Genomic DNA, 27,408 nt, shown 5'->3' on the forward strand with positions numbered 1-27,408 from the left:
GAAGCCGCCGTTCGCTCGCTCTCTGCCGTTGCCGTCGGCGCTCTCTTATCCAGTGTGTGGCACCGGCTATTGGAGAGCGGCTTACCGTTATGCACCGCCCAGCCTCTGATTGGCCGGCCGTGCAAGTTGGTGGCAGTTGTGCAGGTGGCACGTGGCCAAAAAGCTGCGCCATTGGGTGGAGCCTCTTAGCCGGTGTCCGTGTGTCTGTTACTCCACCGGCGAGAGAACCAATGCCGCCGCGTGGGAGGAAGGGAAAAGGGAAGAGAGCGAAACGGTCGATGGGGACGCTCTTTAGTTAGTCGCTCTTTGGGTTCGTCAACTACACAAAGTAGCTCAGATTAAGAGCGAAACTTGGCTTAGGTGGGAATTTGCCATTAAATTGCTAATCTTGTGGTCCACCTCTCTTTGGTGGCGAGACTTTCACATAGCTGGGAAAATCTTAAAATATCTTATATCTAATTGTAACTCAGACCAAATTGGGAAATTTAATAAAAAGGTGAAAAAACGTATAAATTGATTATATCAAGATTAAAATAATCCCAATTATATTATATAAACTTTTTTTTTTAGAGAAATATCTTAAAATTTTATCATATTTATATTTTATTTTAACCCAAAAACTGTTAGAGCTTATTATAAATGTCTTAGAATTCCCAACTGGGTCTAGCTTCCAACAGGTGGTGGCCACTCTAAATACTAATGCAGGTGCCACTTTTCCCCACTTTTTCCCTTTTGAATACTTTGAACCACATTTAATATTTAAAATTTTATCATTGTTTTCTGTTATCGTGAAACAAAGTTAATTAAAAATGTTACCATGTCTAGCAGAAATAAAAACAATATTCCAAATGCTAAATGCAGAAGTGCTCCATGTGTTTTCTTTCTGGAAAGGCGTATGATAAGGAGTTGGAAACCTTGGTTTGTGGTCAAAATAAAACCTTATCAATTTCGAACCACAGAAGCCTCTTTTTCTCTGAGAGTCGATTTAAATAGTGTTTGCTTTAAACGTGTTTATTATTATTATTAATACATATCTACAACTTATCAGCTGAAATATGTATGGGGAACTCAGAGTTTATCACCAAGCCTACGGACTATGGAAATGTGATCGTGGGAAAACAGCAGCTTATCTGCAAATTAGCGAAATTAGTGAACAAATCCCAAACCCAAAATTGACATGCTAAAATAGCAAACTTGTAAAGAAATTTTTCCAAGTGTAATACAGAATAAGAGTGCTTTGTATAATGCAGAGGCTAAAAGGTGTTGCTCAACAATTACTAACTTGCCTAGTAACATTTTTCTTTTATAATATTATTAAGTTTTTATTTTAACAAGTGTTTTTTTTTTTAATTTAAGGGGTAATATTAAGGAACATAATTAAACAATTGATACTACCAAAATGAAACAAAAGTAAAATAGTTAAAAACATAAAAAACAATATTTTGTATTCAAAATATATAGATTTTGTGACATTCTGAATATTTTCAAATTTTCATCTGGCAAAACTGAGTGATTTTACACTTGGTACCAATTGGGAATTACACCCCATTTTACATTCAGATTGGGAATTCGACCCCATTGCTACATTTGACACTATTTGTAAGTAAAACTTGCATTTGACACATCAGGCCACACTTTTTTAGAGATTTCGATAACATCGATGACTTCGATGTTTTGATGTTTCCTATCGTTCGTATTATTATCATTACTGAGTTTTTTCGCTTATTGTTGTTTTCCTTTTTCCCCAGTCGCGAAGTGCGTTAATATATACATAGAGATATATCTCAAAATCCAGACAAACTGGAGAAGTGGAAGAGAACGCGAAACTCCACCAAAAAGATGGATGAGCGAGGAGGCGGTGGTGGTGGCGGGGGCGGCACTGGAGGATCAACAACAACGGGCAACAACAAATCAGCTGCTGCTGCTGGTGCAGCTTCTTCGGCGGCGGCGCCTGTTGATAAGCCAACGGTTTTGGAAGGTAAAGAAAAGACGGCAAAAATAAACAAAGAAAGTGAAGAAAAGGGAGAAAAGAGCGTTGAAAGATATACATAACTGTGAAATCGCACAGATACACATACATACGCTGTCTAATGCGGATTTCTCATGTGTGTAATATGGGCGTTTTTGCCCCCCCCCCCATACCCTCACCGCTTGGCTGAATGATAAAAAGTAGCCCTTTGTCCTGGTCTAAAAATACAACTACGCATTAGCTTTGGCGCCAGGACACAGACACACACACACACGCACACGCATTGCCAAAGTCCTGCGCTTGGTTAATTTCAGGGTGGAGTGAGGGAGAGAGAAAGCACAGGCATTACGCCTGTTATCTATGTGCGTTGTTGTCTTTTGCTACGTGTGTGTGTGTGCAAGACCTGTTGAATTTTAATGCCCCATAAAATATAAACGAAATCTTACTTATAAAATTAACCTAATGAAACCCTAAAAGTGCATCTTTGCATCACGAAAACAACAATTGTTGCTGTTGTTGCAGCTTTTTTTCGTATGACAAATCAATACAAGTTGCAGCAACAACAACAGCGACATTTCACAATTACAACCACAAATTGCATTCGATTTCATTCACGCTGTTATGGTAGTGTGTGTGGGTGTGCAAAATGCAGATCTAGAAGTTCTAGAATTCTAGCTGTAGTTTCTCTGCAGCAAAGTATCTATAGCATTTAGGATAGTATCTCAAATTTCAGTTCCAAATCGTGCATATCTGGTATCACTTTGGGGTGACGTGTTCCATTTTGGCGATATCATCATCGGATGTTCATAGCCAAGGTGCACTCTTTTTTGTTCTAGATTTTTTTTTAATAATAGCAGTAAACAAATTATTATCATTTTTTTTTAAAGTATTATATATATATATCGACAATTTATAATATATTATAATAATCGTGTAGAATTTAAAAAATATATAAACAAAACTAATGTACATTAAAATAATTCTTCTTGTCGTAAATATTTTTTTTTAATTTAATTCTCCATATTAAAATAAAAAATAAATAAATATTAATTTAATATATAGAAAAAGTATTATATTCTATATTCATATTTATTTAGTATTTATTATTTATTTTAATATGGAGAATAAAAAATTAAATAAATATGAATATAGACTATAGAATATAATTATTTTTGTATGAATAAATATATATATATTAATAAATATATATATATTAATAAATATATAGAAAAGGAAGAATTATTAAATTAAGTATTTTAAAATATATATATTCTATATATTTATTAAATTAATTCTTTTAATAATAGCAGTAAACAAATTATTATCATTTTTTTTTAAAGTATTATATATATATATCGACAATTTATAATATATTATAATAATCGTGTAGAATTTAAAAAATATATAAACAAAACTAATGTACATTAAAATAATTCTTCTTGTCGTAAATATTTTTTTAAAATTTAATTCTCCATATTAAAATAAAAAATAAATAAATATTAATTTAATATATAGAAAAAGTATTATATTCTATATTCATATTTATTTAGTATTTATTATTTATTTTAATATGGAGAATAAAAAATTAAATAAATATGAATATAGAATATAGAATATAATTATTTTTGTATTAATAAATATATATATATTAATAAATATATAGAAAAAGAAGAATTATTAAATTAAGTATTTTAAAATATATATATTCTATATATTTATTAAATTAATTCTTCTGTTCTGCATATTTAAATAAATATTAAATTTATTAACAAATTATTTGATACCTTAAATCGCATAAATTTTAAAATTTTGTAAAGAAACCAAAGCCTTAGCCTGAAATTTAAAGACATACATTTGCTGTTATTTATTTACAATTGACCAATTTGTTATATTATTTTCTTAAATTTAATTAATAAGCTTTTTGTCAAAAAAAAGCAATTGATAATACAAAAAAAAATATAAATAAAACCTTTGTCTTAACAAGTTAGGTCTATTGAAAGTGCGTTTGGTGCTATGACTAAGTTTATGTCAGCGTAAACTTGACTTTGGTCTGGAGACTCGTATTCCCTGAAAGCCTGATCTTTATTTTCTTATTTTATTTTAGAACTGAGACCACAATTAGTCACCGTTTGTTTTTTTTCTCTAGCAAACAATTGTTATCAGAAGCAGAATGCTTTCAATATGGCCTCTCTGTAAAGAAATATATAAATTTATATAATAATTAGGGATATATTATAAAAATCAACTAGTAATGTTTGTGTTTAGGGTTTGTTAATTTATTATTATTTTTTTTTTATTATATTTTTATTATTATAAATAAAAATCATTAATAATCATTATTTTTTAATATTATTTATATATTTATTTAATTTTATTTTATTATTTTTTTTATCAAAAATAATTTTTATTTAAAATATTATTTATTTTTTTTTTTTGTACTAAAATCTAATGATTATTTTTGAAAAGTATAGAAAAAATCATAAATTAAATTGATATTTATATTTAAACCATCAAAATAATCATTATTAAGGGTCCCTGATTAATATACAATATTTATTAATTTCCAAAAATATTTTAATATATTCCAAATATATTTTTCAGGTGTTCTCCACAACATCTTCGATGGGCTGACGGACAAGGAGGAGCAGGTGCGCGGCGCCATGCAGCAAGCAATTGTTAAGATTTTGGAAACGCATCCGGAAAGGGCTTCGGAGATCCTCAGCGATTACCGCGCTAAGCAGCCTAAGATGAGCGAACAAACCGTAGCCATGCTGCTGGAGTAAGTTCTTTCAAGGAGTTCCTCACGGTGAAAGTCAACCTAATCCTTCGTCTACTCCTCCTTTTTCAGCTGCATTCGTCGCGTGGTGGGTGCGGAAAATCCCCTACCCTTCAGTGCCAATCAGAAACTGATTGCCCTGGCCCTGGAGGAGCTTACCAGGAGCCCGGAGCACGTGCCTCTGATACAGAATCCCGCCCAGCGTATACTCGTGGCCATTGGCCGCAGCAGTCCCGAAAGCTGCGCCCAAGTAATGGAAGCCCTGCAGGAGAAGAAGGGACCCAATCCCGATGGCAGTGGTGTTCCCCACTTTATGCTGATGCAGAGTCTCGGTCTGCTGGCCACGGAGCATCCGGCGGGTGTGGTGCCGCACATCAAGGCGATATTGAGCAGATGCCAGCCACATTTGGGGGGCATACGCCAGGATCACATCAAGCAGGCCCATGCCTATGCCATCGGACGGTTCAGCGAGGCGTTGCTGGAGGAGGGCGGCAAGGCGGCAGAGGATGAGGATGCGGATGAGGAGGAGAAGCGCTGCTCCACGGAGATCAGTGTGGCCTACGATGTGCTCTTCAATCAATGGCTGCACTCCCGCGAGCCCAAGGTCTGCGTGGAGATACTCCAGGCACTGTCCAGCATGTATCCCCTACTGCCGCGGGATCGGATCCAGGACCAGGCAGCCAGGCTGGTGCCCCAAATACTCGCCCTTTACCGCCGGAGCGTGGACAGGAATGCCGTGACCCAGTTCCTCTGTTCGGTGCTAAAGACGAACCTGGCACTGAATGCCCAGGTCCTGGATGGCATCATTGATCCATTGATCACCCACCTCTTCGATCTCCTGTGCGTGTATCCGGACTACGAGAAGCCCCAGACGGTGAAGGGACACTACGAGGTGCTGCGCTGCTTCCACCTGCTGGCCGGTGGTCATCGTCCCTACTCGGCCCGGATCATGGACACCCTGCTCATCCATCTGCGGAACAACAGCGAACGGGAGCGGATGAAGTCGCTGCTGATACTCACCCATCTGCTCAACTCGTGTGCCGCGAACATAGAGAACCGCATTCCGGCCCTCATCGAGTGCCTGAAGCAGCTGATCCTCAGCGAGCGGGGCATCAAGATGAAGCTGACGCTGCTCAAGACCATTGTGGCGCTCGCCCAGAAATCTCACATACGGGACAAGGAGTTTGTGTGGTTCGTGGTGCGGCACAGCTGTCGCTACTCGAAGCCCAGCCAGGAGCACGGCAGCCAGGAGGAGCACGCGAACCTGGCGCTGAGCTGCGAGAACACCCTCTACATGCTGGCCTCCACGGTGGGCACCCTGGACGAGCTGCTCAAGCGGGAGCTGCTTAATTACTTTATCCTCCTGGACTACACCGATATCTGCGGGAATCTGGCCAAGTGCCTGGCCAGTTTGTTTGCCAAATCGCCGCACATTGAATACGATATAGCGGCAGCGGGGGAGGATGATGTGACTGAGCACAATACTGCCACAGAAGGTGCCGCCGCCGCAGCAGGAGGAGTCGTGGAGGATCGTGGTGTTAGCAGTGTGGTGAAGCGCGGGAAGGTAATGGTGCCGGGAGCAGAGACCATCTATGCCCGGTGCCTGGCCCTGCTGGGCAACCAGGAGCACTGCATCAAGCGCTGCTCGAATATACTGAGCTTCCTGCGCTACTACCATCCCCAGGTGAATCCCGCCTTGGAGGAACTGTGGGAGCGGCGGATACCCGACCTGCAGCTGCAGATCAACAGGGAGAGCGCCTACCGGCAGCAGCTGCATGACTTTGTCCTGGAAACGAACGAGTTCCTCGGCGGCCTGGACGAGAACTTTGCCCAGCGGCTGGCCTGCAAGCTGGCGGATCAGATGTACCTGTATCCCGTCCAGCTGCCCCACTCCGAGTGGCATCTGCCGGCGGACTTGGGTGCCGAGCGGGGCATGCTGCTCCAGGCGGTGGCCCTTACCTTGCTCCAGGTGACCGATGTGGCCTGCATCCACACCAAGATCGATCTCATTGTGACGAGCGCCCGGCAGGAGCGGCTGGACAAGCATGTGAGGCATGCGGACTATGAGAGGAGAATCGAGCCCTGCGCCCGGGCATTGGGCTATATATCGCGCCAGCATCTGGGCCTGCTGGTGAAGAAGCTAACGGAGCTGGCCCAGGTGGGCGGGCGGAAGCACTCGACGGGCTTCTTTAGCAATTTGCACTTCATCAAGGACACGCACAAGGAGCTGGAGAACTACAAGAGCAACCTGCTGGTGGTCAAGTCCTTTGGCCGCATCATGGACGAGGCGGATCCCCTGCAGTCGCTGCAGCACCTGGACGAGGACGACACCCTCCTGGGCTTCCTCATGCAGCAGCTGGCCGGGCACAAGGATCAAACCATCATGTCGGCCATCCTGCAGACGCTGCTCAGCATCTGCAATCAGTTGATAGCCACCAAGGAGCAGCTAACATCGCCACTGCGCCACCGCAAACAGATCATGGAGACGGTGTTCAGCATACCGATCGAGGCCCCCTTCCACGACCTACCCCTGCTGCCCACCATCCTCAAGCTGGGCACGGACTTTATACGCATCGGTGGTGGTCCCGACAGGACCGAGGTGGAGTGCGTGGACGGCGGCGTCATCTTTGAGATTGCCTGCCGCAACTTCTTCGGCTGCGCCCAGCAGCTGAAGATGAAGTTCGACTCGCAGGAGGAGGACGAGCGGAACAGCTTCCTGGCCAAGCATCTGAACGAATCGCTGCCGCAGCTGAACGCCCTGGTGCGGGCCATCGTCGAGCTGGATGCCTCGCCGGCCACACTGGATCTGATTATTGGAATACTGGAGTCGTGGACCAGGGATCGCAACTCGGAGGTACGCATCTGCGCGAGCCATGTCTTCAACAACACATTGGAGGTGTACATCAAGGCGATGCGCATTGGCTGCGAGGCCCCCTCGAAGTTCAATCAGACGGGCCAGATGCTGGGCAAGATTGTGCCCCGGTGCATTGATTCCAATGGCACTGTCCGCCAGGTGTCGGTAGAGATCCTCCAGAAAACGCTAGAGATAGCCTGCATCTATGAGACCCTCACGATAGCCAGCATCGATAGCAATGCCGACTGGCTAAAGGAGATCGAGGCGATCAAGGAGCACATCATCACCGACGAGCCCAAGCAGATCTACAATCTGGCCGGCGACATAGCCAAGATCATAGCGCTGCGCATCTCCAGCTTCCAGTATTTGCAGTTCTGGTAAGGATCACGGGGTTTCTCACAGAAACTTTCCCTCTTATTAAATCCTCTTGTTTTTGTTTTTTCTTCCAGCAAAACCTTGCTGCAATCTTTACGTGACCCGGAGCAGAGCTCCACCATTGGAGCCAGCGTCGTGCTCAAGTTCTTCATCCAACAGAAGGGCTCTGAGCTGTTCCATGCCATTCCCGATCTCGTGCGCGACAGCCTGCTAGCGCTACAGGTGTGCGAGGTGCCCAGGGCCAAGTCTGGAGTCCTAAAAGCCCTAGTGGCTTTAACGAAGCATCATCCCAAGTTGGTTTGCGCCGAAATGCTTAATCAGCCGCTGCCCTATGACCAGCATTTGGTGGAGTATTGGCACCTGGTGTGCACCGATTCCGAGCTGACGGGCCTGATGCTGGACATATTCCTGCAGCTGCTGAGCGGAGCAGCACTGCAGGAGGGTGGCGGCGGAGGCCAGGAGGCAGAGCGCCAGAGACTGGCCAGCGGTCAGCCGTTTGCCATCTTTTGTGCGTTGCACGAGATGCTGCCCTGCAAGGATATCAAGGGGGTAAGGGGAGAGCAGGAGGGGTTATGGTATGGGAACCACATAAATATAGATTCTTTCTTTTTTTTAGCAACTGGAGGCCCGCTTTGCGGACATGTTCAGCATGCTGTTGACCTCTCTGAGCAGCTACACCAACCTGGCCGCTCCCAATCCGGTGATGGCCGCCTCCGCCAGTCCCAGTACGACCCAGCCAGCAGGCAAATCCAAGTTCGGATTCGTGCCCAACAAGGAGCTAATCAAGCTGAATCCCTGCCAAATTGCTTTGGAGACCTTCCAGGCCTTTCTCACCAACCTGGAAATGGAGCAGATCGCCAGCGTGCTCAGCGTCAATGCCCAGCTGGCCAGTAGCCCGGATTGGCACAGCTACATCGAGCTGCTGACCCCCATGGCCATTGGACTGGGCCAGCAGCTGCAGCTGGGCAGCCCCCAGATGAGGCTTTTGGTCGGTTCGCTGAGCAAGTATGTGGCCTCGCCACACGATGGCCAGCGGGTGGCAGCGGTGGGTCTATTCTCGCGTCTGGTCCCGTTGAAACCCACCGGGGAGCTGGCTGCCACCATATTGCTTCACCTGGGAGCTGCCCTGTCCGATCCCAATGCCGTGGTTAGGGGTCTCAGCATCCAGGGCATGGGCTATGTGGGTCATCTCAGCGAAATGGAGGCCAAACGGTACTCGGAAACGGCCATTTCGGCCTTGTTGAAGGGCGTCGACGATCCTGTGGGCGACTGCCGCCTGATCAACATTCCGCTAGAGAGCATGCGAGGTCTCTCGGGGATTCTGAGGGCCCTGCCCAGCGAGCGGATTGAGTCCTTCCACGTCTCCCTGGCCATTCGAATACGCCCGTTTCTGGGTAATTATGCTTTGGAAATGCGCGAGGCGGCCATCCAGCTGTTTGGGGATTTGTGCGAGGGCGAGAGCGAGGGCGGAGGCTCCTCCTCACCCACCACCACCTCCTCCATGGAGGCTTTGAAGGAGCAACTGCTGGCGAATCTATTCCCGCTTCTACTGCATCTCAGTGAGGCGGAGGCTGTCATTGTGACGGCCTGTCGGGGCACATTGCAGCGGGTGTGCCGCCTGCTTCCAGCGCCGCGGGTCCTAGAGATGGCCGAGCAGCAGCTGGGCGGCGAGGAGCGTGGCGTTCGCCTCAACTATGCCAGCTTTGTGGTGGACTTTGTCAAGCTAATTGTAAGTGAAAAAGGGTTTTACTTTGCAACTCAGAGAATACAAAAAGGGTTTTTGTTTTTAGGCCCAGGAACTGACGGAGCACATCCAGGACTTTATAGACTCCTGCCTGCCGCAGTTGCGCAGCCAGTGGCCAGAGGTGCGAGGCAGTGCGGCCATTGTGATTGGTATGAACCCAATATACTCCTCCTTTGTAACGTTTGTAAACTATATTTCTCCCTTGCAGGCATTTTGCACAACTTCCTCAGCGAGCGAAACCAGCACACGGAATCGGTGGCCACCAAGATCGCTGTGCTGCTCAAGGACGAGCAGGCAACGGTGCGCGTGAGGGCGGCCACTGCCCTCGGTTATTTCTTTGGCGACATCTAGGGACCAATCCATTATCTCCTTTAATTATTATGCGTGTTTCCTGTATACTTATGCCTTAGTATTCTCTCCAAGTGTGTGATCATCCCGTGCTGCCCCAGCAATTGTTTACCCGAATTTTGTTTGTTTTGTTAATCAATCGAAAATCCACGTTATGTATTAGATACTACTACTATATATGCGGCATATATATGCATACGATTCCCATATTTATATATTTATAAACATGTTTTTTTTGCGGAGCGTTTTACAAGCTGTAAGGCAGTGTCTATTGTTGGCATTAAATGTGTGTTTTCTATTAAAGGAAAAAAATAAAACAAAAAAGAAAAGACTCTTGTTGTGGACAATAATACCGAATTTCTTCAGATAAATATGTAATATCTTTTTTTTCCAATTGAAATATTTCTAAAAAATTAATATTTCTCTTTTTTAATAAAAAATAAATTATATTAAAATATATTATAAATATGGAAGACTAAAAAAACTAAATAAATATAAAAAAGTATTTAAAAATTATTTATTTTTCATTTTTCCAAGTGTATGTTTTTTTCTGTTTAGAGAAAACCAAGATAATTATTTACGGTCCCCGTAATAAATACCTGGCTGCCTTTGCAAATATATTTCAATAATTTAAACATAAAAACTGTCTTAAGGTTGTAAAACGCTTTGTTAAATCAAAAACAAAAAAAAAACTAAAGGCAAAGAGAACGAAATAGAAAGAGGACGTAGGACGTAGGACCAGACCAAATCAAAACCCCACAATGTGCTTAGCTCGAATCTGAGAGTCAATTACCAGGCCACATTGCATCCCTTTGGACTTTGATTTAAGGGGGTTTCCCCGCAACTTGAGTGTGTTTGTTACATGTATTGTATTCATAATTATTAACGCTTACAAAAAAAACCAAATATAGAAATACTAAAATATAATTACCCAGGATTCAATCGAAGGCATGGTACTGGATGCGACCCGACGACCAGGCAATGGTCAGCACAGACCTATCGTTCTCCTTGTACAGCGGCTGGAAGCATATGAAACTGGGACGCTCCGCCGCTGTCTCGCCGCTCAGCGAATACGCAGCCGAGATTTTGATTTCAAACTTTTGAATATAAGTGCGAAAAACGGCAATGCTGTTGGTGGATTTGAACGAGATCACCAGATAGTTGCCATGCGGATCCCAGGCCATCTGCTGTGCAGGTCCGCCAATCAGGGCGCTGTTGCCATCGATTCCAGTGCTGCAGGCATTAAGATCGGCAATGGGCAGGACCTCCTTCTCACTGGAACAGGCTGTAAGTGGAGTTTTTTTTTCATTAATATTTAGGGAAAACGGAGGATAGCTTGTGGAATCTGTGGTCAGCATTATACAGGCGTTTCTGCAGGCTCAAGCAGCCGCCAACCTGTTGGTGACTTTAATCTGGGGCAGCTCCAAGGTTGGCCCCTGTCCCATAATTGAGAGACAGCGACTAAGAGACACCGGCTGCCCCCTCCTCCCTCGGAAGGATTAGCAAAGTACTTACAATCGCCCAGCTTCATCTGCACAAACTGCAGGCGATACAGAATCGGTTCGGCGCTGCTGACGAAGAGCAGAAAGCGACCGCAGGGCGACCAGCAGGCGGTCTGCACATAGCCACCGTTGCACACCCAACGTTCGGTGGTCCAACGCTTGTGACAGTTCCACACGCGAAACACCCGATCCACGGTGGCGGCAAACAGCCATTCGTTGTCCGGCGACCACTTGAGCAGGGAAAACGGCGGACCCAGACGCTTGAGGGGCTGCATCAGGCCATTGTCCGTCTGCCAAATGATGACGGAACGATCGCCAATGGAGGTGGTGGCCAGCTGGGTTCCATCCTTGTTCCACTGCAACGAGGTGATTGGCAGGCTGGCGGGATGCCTAAAGATCTGGCTGGGTGCATTTGTGCGTCCAAGATGCATGGCGGTCTCCACATTCCAGAAACAGAGACCCTGCCGGCAGCCAATCACAATCTGTGCAGAGCACAGCGGTCGCCAGGCCATGCAAGTGATCTCCGTTTGAAGGGGGCTCTGTAGGATTTGGTTTTTGATTAATTATAAATTATAACTTGTGGAGCGAACGGGCTGGGGGGCGGGTCTAACCTTTAGGACCGCCGCGGCGACTGTGCTCGAATCCCTGGTGTAAATTCGCACCACATCGTCCAAACCGGCTACGGCCAGCTTAAAGATGTGCAAGTGCCAGGCCAGGCAGCGAACATTGCTGTTCAGCCAGTCCCTGAAAGAGAGAAGGGTCGTTCGGTCATGGTGAACCCTGACATGGAGAGTCCTGTATACGCACCCCGTCTCCACAAACTGGGCAATCCGCTCCGCACTGAGCCCCTGAGTGTGCGGAAAGATCTTTAGCTTTAGTCCATTGACCAGGCCCATGATTTGGGCTATCAAATCGCCCGCCCGGGCAATTAGTGGCGCCTGCTCCCTGCTCTTAGCCCCGCGCGCCTCCTCCAGCGATTCCCAGAAGCCGGCGTCGAAGAAGATACGCGTTATCCTCTTTAGGACGCCCTCATCCACGGGCAGGAAGCTCTGGGCGCCGTAGAAGCGCTGCCCGGCAGCCGTGTGGCTGGCCATGAGTTCACTGTTCAGTCTTATCTGCGGATAGCGCTTGAGCTCCGGCGAGTGGGTTTGCCGCATTGTCAGGTTCGGGTCCGTGGACAATGGTGGACACTCCTTCAAATTGCTCAAAGCCGCCATTACTGCGGGAGGTTTAATTTACATGAAATGTGAAAAAATAAAAACGCGTCGCGCGGGAAGATTGAGAATGATGTGACCAGAGTTGGGTAAGTGCAAATGGCCAGGAAAGAGTGGTAAAGGAACGATGTGGTCGGGAGAACAACTGGAATTGGAACAAATATAAACTGAAGCTAAAGAGCTGGTATAAATTAAAAATATTTACTATAAAATTAAATATCAATTGATTTCAAACGTAAAGATTATACAGGGGAAACCAAAATGTATTTCCATGTCTTGCGTGTTTATTTGTTGTTTATTTTACTCTTGAAAATATCGTCGTCTATTACGATAGTCTATATTTACAGTAATTCAGTCAGAAAAATGGATTGAAACGTCCGGAATTGAAACAGCATGCAAGTTGGCAGCACCTTTTATGTATTAAATTTGTAAATAAGCCATTGCTGCTTTAAAACAAACAAATTAGCAACTAAAAGACATATATTTATAAACAACGCTTTATTAAAGCATTATTAATCAATGCGTGTTACTTTGTGATATTGATTTGTGATCAAACGGATGACAGTCAGAGTCGGAAAAGCCAGATTTCCCGCTTTCCGCTGTTCATTAACGAATTTTTTGGTATTTTTGGGGCGGTTGGTTAGCGACCACATCGAGTGGGTTTTCATAAACAAAAAGGATAACCCGGCTAAATGGCAGACTCCCACTCCACCGGAGCCTACAACTACAAGACCTTGCTGTAAGTGCCTCCTCTCCACCAGCATCCTGCCTGCTCTCTGCTCCCTGGGGATCCTACATTTCATACATTTCCTACACTTCCTAATCCTCCACAGATGCACCGACATACCCGAACTATTTCTGGACAAACATGTTGCCCGCTCGCATTTCGGTCGCTTCGGAACCCTCATGAACTTTGTGCTGCGTCCGCGGCGGATGACCTGCACGGTTAGCTATGCCACCGAGGCGGAAGCAGAGCGGGCGCTGCTCGAGGGCGGCGTATACAACGGCCATCAGTTCCACATGTCGTATGCGGAGCGGGAGTCGACCCCGGCCCAGAAGACCGAGGAATGGGTGGATCCCGATGTGCAGGCGGAGCTCAGTGCTTTGACAGCGGGCTGGCGGAGTGACTATCCGGCGCAGCAGCAGGGTGGTAAGAAAACGAGCTCCCAAGCTCCACACGCACCTCCAGCACAAGCTGCCTCCGCCACCCCTTTCCGGCATGCTCCTTCTCTAGCCTCACATAGAGAACGTCCGAGTGGGCAATCCAAGGAGCTGGAGGCGCTGATGAGCCGGCCAGCGCATACCAGCGAGGAAAAGTACCGAGTGCTCGATGCACGCGACAAGCTGCTCCGCTTGAATCGCAACCAGAAGCTGCAGGTGGATGTGAAGAGCTCGGGTGGAGCAACACAGGGCCACTGTCCGGACATGTGCCCGGAGAAGGAGCGACTGCTGCGCGAGTTTCAGCGCCAGGTGGCCGTCTATGAGCTGCAATCTGGCTCCGATGATCGCATTTGCCATGAGAGAGCTCTCAAGCAATATTCGCGTAGCAGCGCCGATCAGGAGACACCGCTGCCCCATGAGCTGCGCACGGAGTCGGCCCTGCACATGACCATGACCTACCTGATGCACGAGATAATGGACAACGATCACAATTTGGGCGATTGGTTTCACTTTGTGTGGGACCGGACCCGGTCGATTCGGAAGGAGATAACCCAGCAGGAGCTGTGCTCCCTGGGTGCCGTCAAATTGGTGGAGCAATGCGCCCGCTTTCACATCCATTGTGCCGCCCGTCTGGTGGCCGAGGATCCCAGTGTCTTTGACTCCAAGATCAATGCCGAGAATCTAACGAAATGCCTGCAGACGCTCAAGTACATGTACCACGATCTCCGCCTGAAGGGGGTCCAGTGTCCACGCGAGGCGGAGTTTCGTGGCTACATTGTCCTGCTCAATCTGGCGGATGCCAACTTCCTGTGGGACATTGGCCAGCTGCCCGCCGATCTGCAGAGTTGCCCGGAGGTGCGTCAGGCCATCGAGTTCTACCTGGCGCTCCACGACACGAACTTTGTTCGATTCTTTAACTTGGTCCGCGCCGAGGAGACCAGCTACCTGAGCGCCTGCATCCTGGTCACGTACTTCACGCGCCTTCGTGTCCTGGCCCTGCATCGCCTCTTCCAGTCCTACAGAGCGCCGCGCAAGAACGAGGTATCCTCCCTGCCACTCCCCTATGTCGCCGAAATGCTGTGCTTTGGCAGCGACCTGGAGGCGGCCGCCCATTTCGTGGAGCACTACGGTCTGGAGGTGAACGACGCGGGTCGCGTGGTATTGACCAGGATGCATACGGCGGAGGCAGACTACAAGCTGCCGCGACAGCTGGAGGTAAGTAAAGGGGGGAACAGGGAGAGCGGCACTTAAACTAATTTTAAATGTAACATTTTGTCAGCTGGTGGAATCCAAACGACGTCAGACCGTGGGCGAGTGCATCTGCGGGGAGCCATTGCCGCCGCGTTCCCTATACCTGGGCCATCGCCCGCACAATAGCTTCAACGAGCACAACGTGCTGAAGACCATAGCCTGGGCAGCCAAGGATCAGCTTCCTGGAATGCAGCAGAAGGAGCAGGAGCAGGAGGAGCAGCAGCAGCGGCAGGAGGAGCAGAGGCAGGAGCAGCACCAGCAGCTTCGTCATCACCCACATCCAGAGCATCATCCTCAAGAGGAGCCACAACGTCCACCGTTCGAAAACGATAACTTCTTCAAAGTGCCCATGCAGCCGCCAGGAGGAACCACTGCTGCCAGCTTCTCCTTCGCTCTGCCCAAGCCCCGTGGCCAGGAACTGCTTCAGCTGGCGGTGGAGCAGCAGCAGAGGCAGCGCGACCAGGAGGCCAAGCATCAGGCCCTACAGCAGGCCATTGCCGAGGCCAAGAAGCGGGAGGCCGAACTGATGGCCATCCATGAGGCCAAGGTGGCCGAGGCTGAGCGATTGCGTAAGGAAAAGCTTCGGAGGCGCCTGGAGGCCGAGGCAGAGCAGCAGCGTCAGCAGCAGCAGCAGCAAGAACTGGAGAGGCAGCGACGCCTTCAATGGGAGCGGGAGCAGGAGCAACTGGAGAAGCTGAGAGAAGAGCGCCTGCGGGAAAGAGAGGCGCGCCTGGAGCAACAATCCCTGGAATACTATCAAACGTTGTTGCCGGAAATTCTAAACGAAATGTGCAAACAAGAACTGCGGCTGCATAAAGCCGTTTGTGGCACCTTGGACTCCCTGGTGGCTGACATCGTCAGCGAAACGGCGGCGGAGGAGCTGCAGCAATCGCTGTACGAACTAAGCATCAAGCGTAAGTACTGGCGACGCTGGCGCAACTATCGCCGGGCTCAGCAGCAGAAGGATACGCTGTTCAATCAGCTGCCATTGAGCTTCGCCGCCGACAGCCCCAGTATCCTGATGAACGAGCGCTTTGTGGATGGCTCGCTGCGTCTAATCCGGCGCTACCGGCAAGGCGTGGCCTGTGATTATGGCAGCCTGCTGGCCGGCAGGGAGGAGGAGGAGCACAGCTGGCTGAAGCTGGACCTGTGGCGAGTCCTGGACGAGTGTCTGCCGCAGGTGGCGCCCGGTGCCAGGCGCTTTTACAAGCTCCTCCTGCTGGTTAGCCCCCAGTTGGACTATGACCTGGACATGGGACTCTTGCAGCAGCCGCAGGAGGGCAGCATTAAGCCAGAGCCGGGCATCTATATCAGAGCCCTGCATCAGGGCATAGCCTTGAGTGTTGTGAAGATCCATGCTGATGCCGAGGCGCTACGAGCCGCCAAGTTTGTGGAGCAACCCGACAGCATTATTTGCCTAGCCGGAGTCACGAAGCCGACTCTTGGCCAGATGTTGCCCCATCTTGGGCAACTTATCCGCCAGAGTCACTGCTCCGACGTGGCCTTCATTCTGCAGCATTCCGGCCGGGAATGGCAGGAGCCTCAGTTGCCGCTCAAGGACCTAGGTGTTCGCCATGCCAGAATCTTTCCATGGCGCCGGGGCTCGTCCAGCAGAGAGCGCTTGATGAGCAAATTTGAAGCCGCCATCCGGTACTTGGCCAAAGGCAAGGCCTTGCGGTGCAACTCCTCGCAACTCCATCAGTCGGAGACGCGAGAGTTCCTCATCGACCACCTGGGACGAGAGCTCTTTAGCCGCCTGAAGAACGCCGCCAGGCAGGATCCAGCCGTGCGAAGGAGATGCCAGAGGGGCCCACAGCATTGTGTGGACTTGTACAACGAGGCTGTGCGTCGCTTGCAGCTGGTAGTTGGCGAGGATCTCGAGGACTGCCCCCGCTTTCCCGAAGACCTGCGCGTCTTTGTGGATTCAGGCTCGACGCCCGTGCTGTCCACCGATCGCCTGGAGTTCTTTGAACCGGGATGGCACCAACCAAGAAGGCGTCAGCAAATCGTACAGCTGCTGGAGCTGAGCAAGCTGCCCAAGATGCCACCGCAGCCGCCGAGGAGCCAACTAGAGAACTATTGCCGGTGGGTCCTGGACTGTGTTCAGCTGAGTCAGCAAGAGGACATGGTGGACTCCATTGCCGTGCAGTCCACCAAGTTGTTGGAGGAGGAGAAGGCGGAGGCTGGTCACCTTGACTTTGTTGCCCTGCTGGCCACCGAGAGGCTGCAGTATATCCTACAACGTAGGCTGGAGCTGCCCAAAGCCATCGTTTTCAGAGATCACACCCTTAAGATCTCCTTCCTCAGCGACTGGTATTACGCGTTCCAGGAGTCTCTAGCTGAAAATCTCCAGGAACATGAGCCATACGAGGAGGATGAAGATCTGGAGAATCCCACAGAACAGGAGCAGGTGCACACGGAGCAGGAAACGGATAAGCTGGACTTTGGCAAGATTTTGCAACGAGCGGAAGCCCTACTGGACAGACGCGAAAGGCGTCAAGCCCTCCGGAATATAAATGGGCCAACGACATCTGGCCAGGACATAACCGATTCCCCGCAAGAAGGAAATCCGGAACATGTTAGGAAGCGCCTGCGACTGGGCTTCAATTAGTCACCTGAGATTATCGAGCGATGGTAGGTCGGAGATGTGGAAAAGAGCGAGACGGCCTTTGGCTTGCCAGGTAATAGTCTCTAGAAATTAATTATATATTTAAATTGTCCTAAATTGTTAAATTTTAAAATGCATTTTTGTTTAAATCAATATGTGTTTGCCAACCCATTAAAATATTGCTCCCTCTGTAATGGCAAAAATAAATATTTTTCAGTGTAGTTCTTTGGCTCCTTATATCTTGGAAATTTGGCAATATTTTGAATTGCACAAAATTTTGAAAAATACTTTTTACTTTACCTAATAGCTGTAAAAAGAAAGAAAATTTTTCAAGAAACGACTGTCATATGGGTCAACCCCCTGAAATCTATAGAGACAAAGTCCATCCAAAAAAAATCCATCTTTGGAGTGGGCATATGGGCCAAGCAATGACTAATCTGGCGCCCTATATAGTATACTTGATCTATATATACAATATATTCGTAAACTTGTTTATCATAATTGCGCCCTGTTTACCAACAAAACAAATTTCACCAAAAGCAACGCAAATTGCAATCCACCTCGGGATCAAAACAAAAACAAAGAAGACACGTGACAAAGAATAGAGTATAACAGAGGAAAATGAATCGTTTCTGTTATATTTTTAGAAATGCAATGTCACCTAGGCGCACTCACTACTAGGGCTTTACGTTTTTTTTTTTTTTACATTTCTCTTTTTTTGGCAACTGAAATTCAGGAAGATTTCACAACAGAATGCAAAATATAGCAGATTTTCCAAAGAAGGGTTCTAGAATATTAGAAATCTAAGAAGATCAGCAGAAGATGGAGCACTTAGTACCACAAATAAGATCTTAAGTTCTCCACTTTAACTTATGATGCCTTTAGGTTTTGATTTCCCCTCAACTTTAATAAAAACGCACCTTTATAATGGGTCTTTGGTTTGTTTGGCCCTCATTGACAGCCCCGAGGGTTTGTTTTTTAGTTTGTTTTTTTAGGGGTAGAGTTGGGATAGCTCAAAGGGGCTGCCAGTGGGATTTTCTATTTAACATTTTCTTACTTTTTTTTCACTACAATTAAAAACAATGCTCTCTCATCAAACAATTAAGAACTAAACGAAGAGCAGACAGTTCTGATCCGATGATCTGACCAGATTCCAACTGCTGCTTCAATGGGGGACTCTTTACTGGAGATGATGCGCCTGCTTGCACTGCCGCAGCGCCTCGTTGAATCCCTCGCAGAGAGTCAGATCCGCCTGTCCCTGGGCGCACTGGATGAACTGTTTGAGCTCCCAGGCGCAGGCACCCTGCGGCTCCATCTGCTGCTGCGGCTGCTGGGCATAGTATTGTTGTTGGGGTGCCGGAGCAGCTGCGGCTGGGGCTGGAGCGGCGGCCTCCTTATCGCCAGATCCGCTAAACAGCGAGGTGAGTCCATGGCCCACGGTATGGCCAATGGCCGAGCCAACAGCCACACCGCCGGCGGTGGCGGCCATCTGCTGGAACATGGATGGCTGCTGGGGTGCCGGCATGCCAACGGCGCTGGGTGGAGCGGCCACTGGAGCTGGCGGTGGTGGAGGGGCGGCGGCACGTGCCGGCACAGGTGCGGGAGCGGGCGCAGGTGCGCTGCTGTGGAATGAAAAGGGGGAAACAAAAACGTATTAGTTTTTATTGTGGACTTTGGCCCCTAGTTTTTTGCACTTCCTTGCACAAAGCTCTGAAACATCCCATATTGTTGGGGGACTCTTCTTATTTTTTTAGGTTACGTAACCTTAACCCATTTTAGGGCCCACGTAGAGCGGCGGCGGCGGCGGCAGCAGGTTGAAACTGACCGGAATGGGCCTAATTAATAGATAATACCGAGATCATCCGATCCGATCTTGGTGATTACGAAATGATGAATTTCTCCTGCCGACGCCGCCGCTGCTTTGCTTCGTTTTTTTTTTGTTTATTTCCCTGTTTATTTCCTTACCGTCGGGCGGAGGGCGGGGGGCTGGCTGAACGTCCACGGCGAACCATTTTGTTTGTTTTATTTACTGTTTTATTTTCTTTAAAATAACTTTCAACACGAAAATTTCGCTGCTATTGCTGTTTCGGCTTTTGCTTTAAATGTGATGAACGCTCGACACTTATAAATGAAATCGAAAATTCGACGAGAAGCTTCGACGTTAAGTCGATTGCATACTCGATATATCGATATTTGTGATACCAATATTTATCGAATATATATTATCGATTATAACGAGCTTTAAACTTTAAATATAATTTAACTAGCGCTTGTATAGGTGTTTTTCTTTGGTCAAAATTGAACTCTAGCATCGAGTTCTCAAGGAATATGAGATAATAATAGTTTCCTGGTATATATATTTTTTGTGCATGGCGGAAGTGTCTTGCTGGCCAATGTTGCCACCTGGTTTTGTATAACTGACGGTTACTTTTTAAATTTAAACATTAGATCCCTGCAGTTGAAATTGAAATAAATATACTATTATACAACAGGCCTAAAAGATTTATTAAATTATACAAAGCTTGAAAACGAATCTAATTTTGGACTCTAGTTGACGAACGAAATGATTGTAAATTGGCTGGGCTGCTTCTTCAAACACTCCCTAGCGAAGTCCATTGGGCAACTCACTCCCAGGGTTCTGGCGATTTTCTCACCGTAGGTGAGGGTGTTTCGTGGAGACTCCTTGGTCAGGAACCGGTCCTCAGTCAAATCCTTGTGAAAGAAGTGGATCAGGGCTACAAGGGCACGACCGCTCTTCCAGGAGGCGGTAAATTCGTATATCGGAACTACCCAAAGGTAGTTTATGGAGGAAGCTTCATCCAAAGAGGTCAGCTTTTTCATCTTATCTTCGACTGGAGGTTTGAACCCACTAGGACCCTTGGTCTTCGAATCTTGCAAGACTTGCCGATTGTGCACCGAAGGTGAACCTTCGTTTGTGGTCAAGAGCGTCGAACTGAACTTGGAAACCGACCCTAATTCCTTTAAAAAATAAGTCTTAACTGATACTTTGCTCTGTGACAATGCGATGACATCCTTCTGGTCCTCTATAGGAGATTTAGGGTAACCGAGACTCTCGGGCCTTAAATCCTGTGGGTTCATCTGTAAATCCTCGATTGAAGCAGACAGATCCACCTCGGATTCCATCATTAACACGGATAAAGTACGACAGATTAATGCAACGTGGACTTCCTGTTTCCTCTCAACTGAAGAATCAAGATTCTTGGACCTCAAATCCTGTGGGTCTACGATGGAAGCTGATAGTTCCTCCTCGGATTCTGTACTAAATACTGATATAGTCTGACAGATATCATCAGAAGCAACATGCCAGTCCTCACTTTCCACCGAAGAGCTAAAGCAACTGCGTTCCATTGACCTCAAATACTGTGGGTCAACCTGATAATGTGTATCGTCGATGGAAGCTGATAGTTCCTTCTCGGATTCTATATCCAATACTAATATAGTCTGACAGATATCATCCACGTAGACGTGCCATTCTTCGTCACTATTACAGCAGGATTCCAAGGATCTCAAGTTATAGCACACTAGAGGTAAGTTTTCGATTGTGGTCGATAGTGTCCCAGTGGATGATGTTGGATGGATGCTGCCTAGGATGTATGTTTTGGCAGAAATTATATCTAGCTTGCATTGGGACTCAAACTTGCTAATCTTGTCCTGAGAACTCTGAGCCAGGTCTTTCTTGTCCTCAGACGGACTGCGTTTCCACATCCTTGGGCTGCAAATTTCGGACTTTTCTTTGGTCAATTTTCTTAGGACAGACGGCGGTAGGTACTGAAAGTAAAGGTTACTCGTCCTCTTAAACCTGGGCTTAACAATTTTAAATTTTGGCAAGTTAATTACGGAATTCATAACTGGACTTTTCTCTACGGTGGCTGGCTCGATCTCTGGGTTATTATTTAAGATTTTGGAACACAGATTCTGCCTCCGTTCGGCGGCTTCCTTTATTTTCTGGTATAATATTTTATATTTCCTGTGCAGTATTTGGTTTTCCGAAACTTTTATGAGTATTTTCAAATCCGCATTTACGGTATTCATGCGGACAAAGTATTCAGAGGAAGTCTCCTCGAGGACCTTCATTCCTTTAACAGTACACGGGACAAGCACATAAAGGAAACCTATATGACTTCTACCTGTGGGCAACACAGTTCCCTGATATAGGATCGATTTCTGGTAACTCCCCAAAAGACATACAGTTCTCTATGATTTCTAAAATTTTAGCTTTAACCTCGTAGCTAAACTCGTGTCTCCTCTGGAACTTCTTTCGCAGCTGAAGGATTAGCAAAAAGGTCGTTCCCAAACACTCCCTCATGATGATTGCGCTCACTGTCAGTCTTCAAATATAATAACATATTTTTAATTTGCTCTAGTCTGGTATCCATAACTAAATATGTATATGTTTCTACTTATTCCAATTGATTTTAACTAAACTATATAAAACTATATGTGTGTTTAGTAAATTAAGTTAAAAACTCCGAAGCCCCGTTCAGGAAACAGGCCCAGTTTTTTTTTTACTCTCAAAGGCGCCACCTATGTATGAATTTACAGTCCGTCGCTTACGCTTCTGAGCCGGCATTTCCATTTTGAAAGCCAGAAGGTCACGTGGAATTAAACTCTGTTTTTGCTTAAAAACCATTTATTTTTAATTTACTTTTTAAATGAAATATGGTTTTCTTTTTTAAATAAATTTTAAAGCGTGCCACTGGCTGGCGGCAGGCAGTACTTATGTAAGGTCCAGGCAAGCACGTGTAGTGGCTTGTGAGTGTGTGTGTGTGTGTGGGTGCGTGGGCAGCAACCTGTGGCCATTTCACCTTAAGTTAACCTTTCGGCAGGACATTGCGCAGGCGCTCGATTCCGGCTGGCTATAATTAGACATTTAGAGACCCACTTGCATCATCATCGGGGAATTGGCCATCGGTTCACGTGGTGGGTGGGTCATGGTGTTCATTGTACATATTTCGTCCGTTTTGGTAACACGTGCAGCACTCGCACAGACACTTGCGCCAACCGAGTCTCTCTCATAGATACACCAATACATGCAAAGGCCGGTGACGAGCCTCCTATATTTCTCTCTCTCTCTCTCTCTCTTTGGGGCCCTCTCTCATAGATAAAACTGTTATACCAAAACCAGTTTACATGCGCCGCCACCGCATATAACAGCCAAAGCTGCCTTCCTCTGCCGGCGCCGCTGTCGCAGTCACTGCCGCCTTCGCTGCTGAAAAAGGACAAACTCAAGGGCATTCAATGGAAACGCGGAACGAACACATCGAAGAGTAAGAGAAGGCGGCGGCAAAAGCGAGGAAACAACAACAATTACAGACTTTGTCTTGCAGCAATTTCGTACGCCCGACTTTGATAAGTTCGCCTTGATTACCATACGCCGGCATATATAAGTATTAGTCCCTAGTACCACTAGACTATATTAGATTACACAATCGGTCCCGGTTTAGTATCAACTTTTTGCTGCCACTCCCACGCTATTTGTTGTTGGGAGAGGATTCGTGTGGGTGGATGTATGTGGGTGCCGGAGTGACACAGTTTGTCCTCCCATCTCTCACTCTCTCTTACTCTCTTCTACGTTCTCTTTCGCATTGCGTGGGCGTGTTTGAGAGCCTGCCCTTTGAGGTTATGTCTGCTGATTGCATATCAAAGCAGGTTCCATTGATTAACCATCAACTAGAAAAAAAACATATACACACACACCTACACGTGCGCGCACACTAGCATAAAGAACAAAATACTCCATTAGATTATTATGCTATCTCTATCTGGCGCTGGCCCTTTTTTAAGTGCTCTGGTTATTGATATCGATTGTCATCAGCGGACTAAACTTTTCCACGCAAACAAACCCACACACGCACGCACGCAAACAGCTGGCCAATCAGATGGAGCTTTACCGTTAGCGCTAAGCTAACAAATTTTGTGGGGGGGGGGGGATTAGGTGGAACTAGGGAAAGGCTGATCTTAAAATGTAAGAATTAAGAATCCCTTAAACCTTGATCCATTTATTTATTTTTAAGTTAGTAAGAACACTAGACATTAGATATATACTTCCATAATTGAATTTTTATTACTAATCATAAGTTTATTAATACGAAAAAAGGAATCATATATTTCCTTTTGGTTTTTACGATCAAGCCAAAGAATGTGATCACAATAGGCTAATTTACCCCCGCCGAGACACTTGAGATCTCAAGGCTATTCAAATCCCCCCGGGCGATATGATATCGATGAGGTGATCGCATTCCCGGAGTACGGTGTACGACGCACTGCATTCGCCGGGCCGTAAAAAATATCAACGGAGCATCCGAAGTCCGAACTTTCGCCAGCGTCTGGAGCGTTAAGCTTATCAAAAAACCAATCGAATTCCTTTGCTATAGGGAAAGTTCTCGGCAATCGATTGATTTATGCAATAGCGCCGATTTGTTCCTATATTCCAGACCAGTAATAATGATAAGTAACCCCCGGGAGGAATTTTCGTTGCCAATATTTGGACACCTCCCTGGGCTTATCAATCTCGGGCCGAAAATAGTAATCAAAATAGACAGATTTTCGTGCGGAATATTATATGTATACCTACATACATACATATATATGTACATATATAGATGGAAGATTAGAAAACATGAATTAATTACTAAATACGCATATGTATATGTATATATAGCCCCATGTCCGGGTGCGTTGAGTGCTTATCGGGAGGTTTCTGGAGGGCATTATCGCTGGAGTGGCTTTTGCACTTTTACTTTCGTCGAATTCTATTTGGGAATCGTTTGGGAATCACGCCGATTGAGCTGAATTGACTTTATCAGTTCGTGGGATCTTGAATATATGTTGAAACCAGTAACTCTACATTCCAGGAACGAGTAGATCTATAGTGTATCATCTGGAATTTGATGAAGATAATCGTAGCAAGCAGGTGGTGTGCAGCTGAAGTTAATTAGGTAATCTAGAGATGCCCCATATATCTTTCTATATATATTATTTCATCAACCAGAAGTAAGATTTCATGATTCATAGCTCCCAGAACCTAATCTTATAATATATGAATCAACCAACTCGCATAGCAAAGACCTATTATAGTTAAGACTTACTAAGTACATAGTAAATTTTAATCAAAGGGACCGGCGACCAATCAATAAAAATATAAATAAACTAGCTAGAGTTTTTCCATTCATTGGGGGGGATACGAATAACTTGTTGAGCGAAGCATTATAGTTTGAATTTAGACGCTTATCAGTCAAGTGAGCAGAACTAAGTTTAGTGATCACTAAAGAACTTGAACTTGGGTGTATAATTTATGCTTATATGTATATATAAAGCCCCACACAGAGATCTCTAGATCTAATCTAATCAGCTCAAGTAAAGTGCTTATTATAAAAGTACAGGAAAGATTGAGTTATATATAGTAGATAGTTGGATACATGGTAATGGCGTGCTTATCTTTCAGTCGTATTTAGTAGACCTGCCTTCACCTTCCAGTCACCTTCCCGATCGCTTTGATTAATGGGTATTAGCTTCTCCCCCTTCAGATCCATTTCCATCCCGGTGTTTATGGGATCCGCGGTGTTTGCTTATCAACTCGAGTTTCGGCAACGATTCTAATTACACTCCCAATGTGCTTGACATGGGGCCAAATTCGCACACAAATTCCACTGTCGAGTTTTTCGTGGGTTTCTATTCTACATATATGACCGATCATAAATATATGTGTTTATTGTTTATAATCGTAAACAAATAAAGCAAAAAAAAAAAAAAAAAGCCAGCTTCGAGGTGTGAAAGCCGCGGAGGGGCATCAATTCCGCTGAATCCGTAGATTGCCTTGCCACTTGACCCGTGCTTATCGAGAGTATGTTTGTTGTTCCGAGTGTATACTGTTATTATTTACACAGAGAAAAACAATCTGGCATTAATTATCAGAGCCTATTTTCTTGGAACATTTGTATTCCTTAAGATCAATCTACGTTTTTCTAGAATATTAAAAATAACACCTTTTACAGTTGAGTATCATCTTTTTTTCACTCTGTACACTCGATCAATTGAAGACCCCCATTCCGTAATATATATTCTCCATACATATCTCTCGATTTCCAACTCTCGATCTCTTATGCAATCCCCTCAAACTGCGTTTTACGACAATTGAGAAGCGGAAGACAACGAGTGATCCCAGATCCAGTTCGAGATCGAGATCGAGATCGAATTGCGACTGTGTTTTTGTTTGCTTCTGTTTGTACATATTCCAGGTAATTATCGTAGTATATATGTGCATACATATATGGCCCCTGGCCCTGGCTGGAATAGTTGCTAAATGAGTCGGGCCCAGTGCACTTGTTTTGTTGGCAAAATGAATGAATGGAAATGATGGACTCTCTATGTCGGTGGGACGGTGTACAAAGATCAAAGCCAACGGTCAGAGCTGACTGGTTACTCACCTGTAATCATAATAACATAGCTACGTTGTCATTGAATATTTACCAATCAAGGGTTTTGAAATTCCATTACGAGGGGTATGAAATATAGAGTATTTTAACATTACTGTCCAAAAGTATGCTTCAAAATGTTACACCAACGTAATTTAAAGATGCACATATTTATTTTATACTTTAAGACACTTTTTAAAGAGATTTTAAAACCCTAGCATTTGTTTTAACTCCACCAAAAGGCCCAGTAAGTTTATTGGAATTAAAATCAATTAAACTGCTGTCCAAAAGTATGTTACAGAATCTGAAAACCTAAGAATTCCAAGATTTACAATTAAAAATGTATTGTATTTCTTTAGGCACGATTTTAGCTTATTTTAACTCAATTATTACTTCTAAAAACATAAAATTACAAAGTAAGAATATCATAAATCAATGAACTTCAGTATATTTACTCTGCCTTATCGTAAATATGTAAGTACATACGGCTTCCTTGTATTATCGCACTTGATATTCTTGGAAATATCCAAGATATCCGAGATCCCAGTTGGGGTTTGCAAACCGCAGCTATTTTCCTGGCCCTACTGCTTACATAAGCGTCTGGGGCAGGTGTAAATACCCTCTTGTAGGGGGTGTAGGGTGCACTTGGCCCGTATGAGAAATGCAGAAACGTGATCTATTCCATGTTGTCTCCACTGACATATTTTGTGGTTATCAGCCGAGCTGTGTGTGTCCCATTTGCACCCAAATTGGCCAGTTGTTTACGTTTACCCGGTATTTGCAATTTGTTGTTTTGTTTTGTTTCAATTTGTTGTTCTTGTTGTGTTTTGTTGTGCTGTTATTATTATTTATAGCGCCCCAGAAAGGTGTTTAATTTATACCCCACACGTTCAAGCGGCCACAATTCGCACGGATCGATCGATCTCAAATGGATGAGTGATAGTTTTCAGGATTTGTGGATATCGAGCTGAAAATGACATACAATCTTTAAAGCGGTTTAAGTTTAACTATATGTAACCGCAACGTCTTAATCAGTGGTTACCACTAGACATTTTCTATTAAATCTGTTCTACAGATTTCTATTTTTATCTTGTAACTGTTGGTGACGATAATATACAATTATATATATATATACAATCAATAAAGTTTAATGGAAAAATCTTAACCAGAG

At 45.6% G+C, this 27,408-nt stretch overlaps 4 protein-coding genes across 5 annotated transcripts; 2 read left to right on the plus strand and 2 right to left on the minus strand.

Moving 5' to 3' along the window:
• The first annotated feature begins 1,720 nt into the window (after positions 1-1,720).
• On the plus strand, positions 1,721-10,771 carry c11.1 (maestro heat like repeat family protein c11.1). Its single transcript, XM_017174721.3, has 7 exons — positions 1,721-1,978; positions 4,571-4,748; positions 4,818-7,976; positions 8,049-8,523; positions 8,591-9,703; positions 9,765-9,867; positions 9,927-10,771. Exons 1-7 carry the CDS (start codon positions 1,840-1,842, stop codon positions 10,067-10,069), a joined length of 5,310 nt encoding a protein of 1,769 aa, XP_017030210.1. The 5' UTR covers positions 1,721-1,839; the 3' UTR covers positions 10,070-10,771.
• On the minus strand, positions 3,961-12,865 carry Aladin (aladin WD repeat nucleoporin). 2 transcript variants are annotated; one of them, XM_017174723.2, is made up of 5 exons: positions 12,376-12,865; positions 12,180-12,312; positions 11,582-12,107; positions 10,998-11,351; positions 3,961-4,159 (listed from the first exon to the last, which is right to left on the minus strand). In XM_017174723.2, the coding sequence occupies exons 1-4, from the start codon at positions 12,783-12,785 to the stop codon at positions 11,005-11,007; spliced, it is 1,416 nt and encodes a 471-aa protein (XP_017030212.1). In that variant the 5' UTR covers positions 12,786-12,865; the 3' UTR covers positions 3,961-4,159; positions 10,998-11,004. The 2 variants fall into 2 exon arrangements, with proteins under 2 accessions (XP_017030212.1, XP_017030211.1); XM_017174722.3 differs by lacking the exon at positions 3,961-4,159 and having other exon boundaries at positions 10,917-11,351.
• Positions 12,866-13,204: 339 nt separating this feature from the next.
• xmas (RRM_XMAS2 and SAC3_GANP domain-containing protein xmas) lies at positions 13,205-18,023 on the plus strand. Its single transcript, XM_017174753.3, has 3 exons — positions 13,205-13,521; positions 13,616-15,158; positions 15,223-18,023. The coding sequence occupies exons 1-3, from the start codon at positions 13,475-13,477 to the stop codon at positions 17,803-17,805; spliced, it is 4,173 nt and encodes a 1,390-aa protein (XP_017030242.1). The 5' UTR covers positions 13,205-13,474; the 3' UTR covers positions 17,806-18,023.
• A 713-nt stretch (positions 18,024-18,736) lies between these two features.
• Positions 18,737-19,939, minus strand: Chchd2 (Coiled-coil-helix-coiled-coil-helix domain containing 2). Its single transcript, XM_017174598.3, has 2 exons — positions 19,768-19,939; positions 18,737-19,424 (listed from the first exon to the last, which is right to left on the minus strand). The coding sequence occupies exons 1-2, from the start codon at positions 19,812-19,814 to the stop codon at positions 18,983-18,985; spliced, it is 489 nt and encodes a 162-aa protein (XP_017030087.1). The 5' UTR covers positions 19,815-19,939; the 3' UTR covers positions 18,737-18,982.
• Between the last annotated feature and the right edge of the window lie 7,469 nt (positions 19,940-27,408).

The sequence above is a fragment of the Drosophila kikkawai genome, chromosome X (assembly GCF_030179895.1).
Source record: "Drosophila kikkawai strain 14028-0561.14 chromosome X, DkikHiC1v2, whole genome shotgun sequence".
NCBI lineage: Eukaryota > Metazoa > Arthropoda > Insecta > Diptera > Drosophilidae > Drosophila > Drosophila kikkawai.

Excerpts from the sequence above, each read along its gene's own strand:
- c11.1 (XM_017174721.3), top strand. The coding sequence starts at position 1,840 with ATGGATGAGCGAGGAGGCGGTGGTGGTGGCGGGGGCGGCACTGGAGGA. Across the intron at positions 4,749-4,817 it reads ACCGTAGCCATGCTGCTGGA|CTGCATTCGTCGCGTGGTGG; the intron begins GTAAGTTCTTTC and ends CTCCTTTTTCAG. Across the intron at positions 7,977-8,048 it reads TTCCAGTATTTGCAGTTCTG|CAAAACCTTGCTGCAATCTT; the intron begins GTAAGGATCACG and ends TTTTTCTTCCAG.
- Chchd2 (XM_017174598.3), bottom strand. The coding sequence starts at position 19,814 with ATGGTTCGCCGTGGACGTTCAGCCAGCCCCCCGCCCTCCGCCCGACG. Across the intron at positions 19,425-19,767 it reads CCCCCGCCCTCCGCCCGACG|CAGCGCACCTGCGCCCGCTC; the intron begins GTAAGGAAATAA and ends TTCATTCCACAG.
- xmas (XM_017174753.3), top strand. The coding sequence starts at position 13,475 with ATGGCAGACTCCCACTCCACCGGAGCCTACAACTACAAGACCTTGCT. Across the intron at positions 13,522-13,615 it reads TACAACTACAAGACCTTGCT|ATGCACCGACATACCCGAAC; the intron begins GTAAGTGCCTCC and ends AATCCTCCACAG. Across the intron at positions 15,159-15,222 it reads AGCTGCCGCGACAGCTGGAG|CTGGTGGAATCCAAACGACG; the intron begins GTAAGTAAAGGG and ends ACATTTTGTCAG.
- Aladin (XM_017174723.2), bottom strand. The coding sequence starts at position 12,785 with ATGGCGGCTTTGAGCAATTTGAAGGAGTGTCCACCATTGTCCACGGAC. Across the intron at positions 12,313-12,375 it reads GCCCAGTTTGTGGAGACGGG|GGACTGGCTGAACAGCAATG; the intron begins GTGCGTATACAG and ends TCTCTCTTTCAG. Across the intron at positions 11,352-11,581 it reads GCAGATGAAGCTGGGCGATT|CCTGTTCCAGTGAGAAGGAG; the intron begins GTAAGTACTTTG and ends CTCCACTTACAG.